The 9,478-nt window shown below is 46.9% G+C and overlaps 1 protein-coding gene across 1 annotated transcript; it reads right to left on the reverse strand.

Moving 5' to 3' along the window:
• Positions 1–1,633: 1,633 nt before the first annotated feature.
• Positions 1,634–2,928, reverse strand: LOC125320195 (kielin/chordin-like protein). Its single transcript, XM_048292265.1, has 2 exons — positions 2,614–2,928; positions 1,634–2,359 (listed from the first exon to the last, which is right to left on the reverse strand). Exons 1-2 carry the CDS (start codon positions 2,716–2,718, stop codon positions 2,069–2,071), a joined length of 396 nt encoding a protein of 131 aa, XP_048148222.1. The 5' UTR covers positions 2,719–2,928; the 3' UTR covers positions 1,634–2,068.
• Positions 2,929–9,478: the final 6,550 nt, after the last annotated feature.

Consider the following 9,478-nt stretch of genomic DNA (forward strand, 5'->3'; position numbering starts at 1 on the left):
CCCATGGAGGTAAATGAGAAGGAATTGGGAGTCCCCACCCCACAGTCCGGGTGGTCAAGAATCCAGGTGGGAATAGGGAAGAAACAGGGAAAAAGAGGTGGGGAGGGAGTGAGGGGTGATTCAGCATGGACAGGGGAGACTGGGGAGGGAGGGGCTCAGTGTGGGGAACAGTACCCCAAGCACTGGGGTCACGATGCCCTGAACTTTGGGGTTATAACACCTCAAAATTGGGGGTCACATTGCCCCACGCTTTTGGGTCTCATTGTCCGAAACTTTGGGGTCACACTGCCCCCCATTTTGGGGTCAAAATGTCCCACAATTGGGGACCACAATGCACCACACTTAAGGGTCATGATATCCTACACTTTGGGGTTAAAGGGCCCCCCACGTGGGGGTCAGAGTGCCCCATACTTATGGGTAACAGCGCCCCACATTTGTTGTCACATCGTCCCAAATTTTGGGGTCACAGTGCCTGACACTTTGGGGTCAAAGAGCCCTACACTTGGGGGTCACATTCACCCACTCTTTGGGGTTGCAATGTCCCTCACTTGGAGGTCACAATGCCACACACTTAAGGGCTACAGTGCCTCACACTTTGGGGGCAAAACGCCACATATTTTGGGGTCAGAATGCCCTACACTTTGAGGTCACAGTGCCACGTGCTCTTGGGTCACATTGTCCCACACTTTTCTGTCCAGACACCTCACACTTGGAGGTCACAGTGTGCCATACTTTGGGGTCACAGTGTCCCACACTTTGAGGTCAAACACTCCACACTTTGGGGTCACAGTGAGTCACATATGGGGGCCTCAATATCTCACACCTGGGGGTCACAGTGACCCACATTTTGGTGTCACAATGCCCCACATTTTGGGGTAAAAACACTTGGGGATCATATCACCCCACACTTAGGTGTCATAGTGCCCCACTCTTTGGAATCACATTACACCACACTTTGGAGTCAAACATACCACACTCAGGGGTCACAGTGCTACACAATTTTTGGTTTCATGGCCCCAAAATTTGCAGTCAAAACACCGCACGCTTGGGGTTGTGATGTGTCACACTTGGGGGTCATGGTGTTACAATTTAGGGGTCACAGTGTCCTGGACTTTGGGGTCAGGAAGTCACATACTCTGGAGCTGCAATGCCCCACAGAGGGGTCCCCGTGCCCCACACTTGGGGACCACGTTGACCCACATTTAGGGGTAAGATATCCCTACGCTTTGGGATAATGACCCCCCAATTTTACAAATCAGCAAATAAACCTCAAATTCACACCCCCAAAAAGCCTTTAGAAGCGTTTATTGACTGTTGTATCAAAACCAGCCCTTGGCAAGATCCTTTTTGTATGGGAAAAAACACTGGGGTTTGGGTCTTTTTGACCTGAATTTGATCTATTTTTGGATTCTAGAGAGTGGATGGGATATCTGGGCATTAGGATCCACGCAGAGTTAATCCATTTGGGAAAAATCCAGGAAAATTTCATGGATTTGAGACAAAATCCAGAATTTTCCCAAATTTGGGGGAGTTTGAGGTGGATCCACCTACGGGATGGGATATACAGGAGCATCAACTTCTTGACAGATCTGGTGGGAGATGTGGCTCGAAGAAAGAGAAACGGCATCATTTTGGGCAGAAATGGGTCAGTTTTGGGCAAATATGGGGAAGTGTTAAGCAAAATGGATTGTTAATACACAAATAATGGGTCATTTTTACACAAAAGTGGGTCAGCATTATGCGTAATGGCCTGATTTTGGGGAAAATGGCCAATTTTGGGGAAAAAATGGTATTTACTATGCAGAATGGCTCATTGTTGAGAAAAATGTCTCATAACTGGGCAAAAAAAGGCCCCTTATAATGAAAGATGGCTCATTTTTTGGCAAAGCAGTCGCTTACCCAGATCGTTCCCACAGGATCCTGCTTCAGTTGCTGCGGATGAAACCAAAGAAACTGGAAAATTCCTTCCAGGATCTGCCCAGCCCCTCCTGCACTGACATTATTGCCAAATACCTGGGCGGAAAAACAAATTTTTCTTGGATTTGGGGGAAAGCAAATTAGGAATCACTCACCATCCAGCAAAATCCTGGGATTTCCACATGTCCACCACTTCTCCAACACTCCGGGCATCACGTCCGTCCGGAAGCTTCAAGTCATCTCTGGGGTTTCCGTTGAAATTCCCACAGGAGGCACAGAGACGGGAGGCCAGGCCTGAGGTCACGGGGATGGTCGCCTCCCCGTCCTGGGTGATGGTGACGGACATCCCAGAGCGGTGGGTGATCGTGACATTCCCACGGGACGATGTCACAGTGACAGAGTCAGAGGTGGTGGTGGGGGGCTGGTTGAAGAGGCCATTGACCTGGGAAAATTACGGAAAATTACAGAAAATTACGAGACACATGATAAAAAACCCATTTGTTCGAGAGCAAAGGGCTCTAGCTTGGCTAGAGCCAAAATCACTCTTTTTTTTTTGCAAAAATGGCTCATTATGGGGCAAAATCACTCCACATCAGACAAAGTAGCTCACTACCAGGCAAAATCTAGAGAGATTTTTGCCCAAATCTCTCTAGATTGACACAAACCACCCAAAACCCCCTCACCTGCCCCACTCACCCACGCCTCCATGTTGCCGTTGACGCTGACAACGCCTTCACGGACGAAGACGATGGCAGCTGTGGCCGTGGGGACATTTGTGTCACGACAGTTGCTGACCTCCATCACCACCTTGAACCAATCTGCTGCCTTCTCATTGCAGAGGGCTGACACCTTGTAGGTGCCACTGGCCAACAGGGGCCCGGCGATGCCATCAAAGGTGGTCAGGGTGGCTCCAGGCGTGACCCAACAGTGGCCTTCACTCCTGGCACACACGTGTGCCCCGTCATGGGTGACGCACACCTGGTCCTGGGGACACTGCGTGTCCCGGCACACCAGTCCCTCCCCGTGATGGGTGACAGTGGCATTCCTTGGAGCAGTTGTTGAAGGTGACAATCTCACCTGCCTGGAACAGGAAATAACACAGGTTAAGCCCCATCTCCCAAATTTTGGGGGAATTTCCCAACTTCCAAGGGGGAAAATCCTAGAGAGTGAGAAATTCAGGTGGATTTGGGGGACTTTGGGCAACTCAACCAGTTCATGGTAACTTTTTCCCTGCTAATCACAAATTTTTCCTGTTATTTGTCCTTTTTCACCATTAATTGTTCCTTTTTCCTCATTAATTATTAATTCACTTTTCCAGGCTACTCCCTCAGTAATTGCCCTTTTTTTCCCCTGCCAATTGTCCTTTTTGCTGTTAATTGCCCTTTTTTTCCCCCAGACCCTCTGGGACTTTCTAGATGGGGCAGCCCAACCCCCAACCTGATTCTCAGCAAAATAAGCCCACCAGTCCCAAGCCTCAGATGTCACCTGCCTTGTCACCTGACCTTGAGGTAGCGTCCCCTGTGGAGGCAGCCACAGCGCTCAGGTGACACACAGGTGTCCCCATCGAAGACAAACCCCTCGTCACACGGACACCCCTCAAAGCCCCCCCCACGTGCAGGGGGCAGGGCCCAGGAGGGCAGCACAGGTGAGGTCACAGTGCGGGTGCAGAGCTCGTAGTGGCTGTTTGGGGGGCAGGACAGTGCTGGGGAAAAAGGGAGAAAACAGCATTGTTGGGACAATTCCAAAGTTGTGGGGGGGTTTGGTCAAAATTTGAAGGTTATCAGAAAAAAAAAATTTTTTTTGAGGGATTATTTTTCAAAATGGGAGGCTTTTATTTGTTTTAGTTTATTAGTTATTAGTTTTGGCATTTTCATAAAAACTGGGGTTCTTTTCTTCTCAAAATTGGGTTGTGTTTTTTGAAGTTTGAGGTCACCATTCCTAATTGGCATTATTCCTCCATATTGGAGTGTTTTCAGTAAAATGTTATTCATTTTACCAAAATTGGGTAGTCCCTTCAAAAATTTTGGGGTTTTTTTTTCATGAAATTTGAGCTTTTTTTCCAAAATTGGAAGTCTTTCTGCAAATTCTTTTCAAAACTGAAGGGTGTTTTACAAAATTAGAGGAAATAAGTTCAAAGTTGGAAGCAATTTTTCAAAATTTGATTATTTTTCAAAACGGTGAGCAATTTTTTCAGATTTTGAGGCTTTTTTCACAATTGGAAGGTTTTAATCCAAGTTGAGGGAGAACTTCCAAATTTTAAAGGAATTTTTGAGTAATGGGAGGATGATTTTTTAAAACAGAAGGGAATTTTTCTAAAATTTGAGTGAATTCTTTCAAAAATCGAAGGCTTTTTTGAAATTTGAAATTTTTTTCACTTTTTAAAGGTTTTTTTAATATTGGATGACTTTTCCTAAAATTTGAAGGAATTTTTGCAAAACATGAAGATTTTTTTGAAACTCGGGGGAACTTTTTCAAAATTTGAGGGAACATTTTCTAAAATGAGAAAAATTTTCCTCAACTGGGGGAAATTCTTTCAAAAACTAATTTTCCCAATCTTGAGAGATTTTTTTTCCAAAACTTTAGGGTTTTTTTCCTAGGAGAAAAGATGGCTTTTGAGGGAAACAGGACCCAGAGTGAGGAACTTCTTCCTGGCTTATGGCAGAAGTCCTTTGTCCTCCACGCTTCGACTGTAGCGCCAGCGGCCTGGCAAGCGGCGGCGTACGCCTGCAGCACGTGGCACAAGGCACAAGTGTGGTCCCCTCTGGCAGCACAGATGTCATGGACACAGTGGGTGAAATACTCCACAGGGCTGACACGTGGGCGGCACCCCCGGAACAGCCCTTCTGCGTCACAGGTGATGCCGCAGGATCCATTCCTGCCATATGTCACCTCACTGGCAACATCACACCTGCTGCACACGCTGTTGCCACAGCCGTCAGTGCATGCTCTGTCCTTCTCTGGAACCTTCCAGGAGGTGACAAATTCCTGAGTGGTTCCTGCCAGCACCCTGCTGGGCAGCCAGCAGTCATCACTGGGGTCCCCGTCATAGTCACCACCCAAGCCCCCAAGCCGCACAGCTGGCCACGGTAGACGTCGGGACAGTGATGAGGAGGAAGGTGACTGTGTTGTAGAGAATGCGGACTCCTGCAGCAGTGTGGAGGATGATGTTATTCCCCTCTTGGCCAATGCGGAGGTTCTTGTCCTCTGTCACCAGTGGGAGGGTGTAGCGCTCCGAGTCCGCCTGGAATGGGGACAGGGTGACACGTGTAACATGCAGTATAGAGTCACCACACCCACTCCATGGTGACAGTGTAGATGTGGAGGAAAACACCCACCCTCCTTATAATCATGACCTGGAAAACCAAGAGATAAATGTGAAAACAGTCCTAAATGTTCCCCAGAGACACCCAGAAATCAAAGTTCTTCCCTCCATTCCCTCTCCCTCTGACTCCCCATGTTGTCTTCTCTTTCCTAGTTCATTGTCATGAAGTGCAAAAGTCACCTCTCGGTATCACACGGGTCTGTTGCAGCTGGTGGGACACCAAATCCTGGTATCAAAATCCTCAAGGTTTCAAAAGCCTCCAGAAGCCTCTCCTCATTCTCATGTGGCATCAGGTGTGCTTCACCTTGCTCATCCAATATAAAAAAAAAATTAAGCATTATTTTAGTGATTAATCACATGGTAGAAGGGTCAGCAGGTACAACTTCACACCTCTTTTTTATTTTTTGTGATACAAATCTGTTAGTACTTTCACAAATCAATCAAAAGAAGTCCCCTGTTCATTTCCCTGTGATCTGCTGAAGGAATGCTGGCTGCCATTCCCTGGCAAAAAAGAACAATAATTGAGAAAGAGAGTGAAAAAGTTCTATAAAAGAATATTAATTCTTGAGAAACAGTGAAAGGCAGGAAATCTTCTCTAGCAGTAATGAGGTTTTCACATTTTGGGCCCTTTTGCCCAGTGCTGTCAGACCCTATAAATCCTTTAGTTCCAATAGCCACAGAGTGACAGCTGTCACTTCTGGTCCATGCTTCTTTCTGTGAAGATGGAAGGGAAGGAATGCTGAAGAAAAATGAGAACCAGGTCCCACGTGGCTCTTGGCAGGCAGAAAACTCATCAAGCATGAGCTCAGTCAGGGAATTTCATTGGTAACAGGAGCTCTGCAGGCACTGGGGGTACCAGCAAGAAGGAAACACACCTCCCTCCAGAGGGGCTGGTCAGTGAATGACCTGAGCAGGGATGTGGCTTGCTCTGAAATACAATCTCCCTTCCCTGATTGTAGAGGCACAAGTGGCAGTGTCAGGGGAGCCCCAAGAAAGCAGAACTCGCTGCTAAGGGCATCATCTGAGATGTGTCTGAGTGTGTTTCTCCATGACAGCTGCCACCTTGGCTGACACTCTGTGGGCTCAGCCGAGACACCCCTGTCACTAAGGCTAAATAAAGACATAAAATCAGAGTTCCTGAGGTCTCAGCTGGGGATTCAAAGATGCCCGATGGGAGCCCAGCAGTCACTTGTCATCTGTGGAGTGGGTTTGTCATACGCACTGCTGGGAAAGAAATCTGTCAGAGACTTGTATATAAACACCACTTCAGCTGAAGCCCCCTTAAGAGTTAAAAATGTAAAGATTAGGGAAGAGCTCAAATGTGAATGTTGATCAGGACACACACTTATGCATTCCAAGTCTGGTGATGGTGAAATATTTGCCTAGGTGTAGACACGATTTCCATCTCACATTTTACACTGCCTGGTGCTTTGACTAGAGTATGAGTTTCCCATTCTTGGCAGAAATACTCACACCAATTGCCTGATTTGGCCTGACACCTCTGTATGCTTGTCTGCAGCTAAGAGAATGAAGACCAACAGGTGGCATTCTTATGGTCTGACCTGTTTTAATGTCCCACCACAGCAATAAACCCCATCTGTACCCCATAACCCACAGAGCTGATTCTGTCTGAGGCTGACCACCATCCAAGGAAGATGTCCCATCCTGTGTTCTTTGCTCTGTTGCCCTGTTGTAGAGGAGCACAGACCAACTCCTTCTGGGTTTTGTTTTCAAGGAAATCCCTTCCATGGTGTGCATGGCAAGATGAGCTGGGGATCACATTTCTTCTGGTTTTCCTGCTACCCGTGCCAGCTCAGCCTGGCTGAAATGCAATAGTATCACTGCCATTCCTCCTAGGGCTACCTCATAGATCCTCAGAGAGAAAATGATTTGTGCATCACCCTGGCCCTTATTAATCACTGCTAAGTACCTCTGAGGGGACAGTTCCACTGCAGGATCTCTTGCTTGTGTCTCTTTGTAGGAATGTGCAGAACGGCTGCAGCAATTCAGATTCACAACCTGCCTGAATGTTTAAGTAAAGACAACTCATTCCGTAGGTTTTCTCATATGCTTCCTGCGTAAAACGTTAGTTGCAATGTGGTTTCGACTTTCTGAACAGACAGCTAACACAGAATTGTCTCTGTATCAATGCTGCTGAAAAAAATATTCCAAATTTACTGCTTCCCTATGATTTTAGTTCACATTCAGTGAAATTAAGCCAGAAACCTGGCTGTTTTGCATCTTTAGGGTATTGTAAACAGCAAACTCACTTTTAATAAATAATCATCCAGTCAGGCTGAGAAAATATAAGACTGGGCTCTGAGCTAATATAAATCATAGCAGATATATGGAAATTGAACTCTGCGGATTTACATCAGCTAATGGGTCTGACCCAGGATTTATGTAATAAAGTTACATAAATCTCTTTACTGAGGACTCAACTCATTTTGTACAAATTCACCAATTCACCAACTACTGTATCAACTCAAGGAGAAATTAAGTGTCTAACGGCCTCACAGAGACTTTCTAAGATGTTCCTTTAGCTACAAAATCATGCCACCTTTTTTGCAAAACGCACCCATAAATACCCATTCAACTTGTAATTGAGCCTGCTGTGCTCAAGAGAGAACAATCACCAGACAGCTCCTCACTGCAGACAAAAATAAGACGAATGGTCAGTCTCATAACAGTAGACTTGTCTAGACTGAGCAAAATTACATGGACCAAAAACCAGTAAAAAAATTCAGGGTTATCAAACTCCCTTCATGCCCTGTTGCTTAATCCCACTGTGCACACAGAGTCACAAATGAATTTGTGCTCACCTCAGCAGCCTGACTTACTCTTCAGTGCGGCTTAACAGTAAGACATTGATAGCATCAACGAGATAAAAATAGAGGAAAAACTCTCATGCCAACCAAAGCAACTCCTATTTTATAACTTAGAGCACTTGCTGACACAAACCCAGGCCTTTCAGAGGAGGTGGCAGGTTCATCATGGTTAAACCCATGCAGCACTCAGAACACATGGTAGACAAAACCAGGTTTTTTTAGCTACTAGTCCTTGGTTACTTCTGCAATTCTTATATATTGCCTTTGCCCTAAGTGACTTATTTCTCACCATTTTTTTCCTCAAATTTGAAAAAATATCAATTGACCAGTCTGTCCTTCACAGCACACCCCTTTCTGTGACACACAGTTTCAGTTCAGCTCTGCAGTTGTGCTGTTTCTCCTATAATTTGACCTTGAAGCTCTAATCTCTGGCACATGATATCATGCAAAGTGTGATATACAAATATCTCCTGAACTGGTTGCACTCTGCTGCTCATTCCGTCATTCGTACATGGAAGCAGGAACTCCCAAACACCCAGGAAGGATGAGGTGGAGAGGAAACAGCATCACCTGTGTGTTCCGGCAGAGGTGTTGTCACCTCCACAGCCTCTGGCTAGCGACTGGACCAAGGCTGAGGGGGCAGCTACAGGGGTTTTCAGAGTTATGCTCTAACTCTTTGTCTGAGGAAACGGTTTCATGACCTGTGATCCAGGTATACACTTTAAATTCTGAGTTAGGCAAGAAAGATGATTTCTCCATGGTGTGCACTTGTCAGAGACTGAAATATTGTCTTTTATGACTTAAACATTTTCTTAAAGGACTTGTAAAACTGTATTACAAAAGCTGCAAAAAAGACTACTGCACCCTGAATGGGGCCCTGAGTGAGGCCTTATGCCGCTCCCTGATGAAGATAAGATAAAGTAACAACTCAGGGCTGGGGACATTCACAAAGCACAGGCTTAACACCTCCAAGATGGAGACCACAGCCTCAGGGCTATCAGCTGCCAGGCTTGCAGAGACCCTTGCACCAAAGGGAGGGGGAGGAGAGGCTTTGGGTATCTTGGAAAAGCCTCTGGTCAGAAGCTTATCCACAGCAGGAGGGGGTGACATGGCCCATCACAGGGCCCCCCCCCCCCCCAAGGGGTCCCCAGACCCTGCACCAGAGCACCAGAGATGATGCAACAGAGCCTCAGGGTTGCAAGGGACAGTGTCAAGCCAGCCCCTGCAAGAGGAGGCACGTGGGCGTTCCCACCTGGCCCACAGCATGTGGCAGCGTGGCGTGGCATGTGGCCGTGTGGCCACAGCGGCGACGGGGGACCCTCAGCACCAGCAGAGCGGATGGAGGGGAGCAACGAGGCGTCACTGGGACCCTCGGATGGGTGATCTGCTTCCACCTAACCCCTGTCACCTC

This window comes from Corvus hawaiiensis, chromosome Z (genome assembly GCF_020740725.1).
Source record: "Corvus hawaiiensis isolate bCorHaw1 chromosome Z, bCorHaw1.pri.cur, whole genome shotgun sequence".
Classification (NCBI taxonomy): Eukaryota; Metazoa; Chordata; class Aves; order Passeriformes; family Corvidae; genus Corvus; species Corvus hawaiiensis.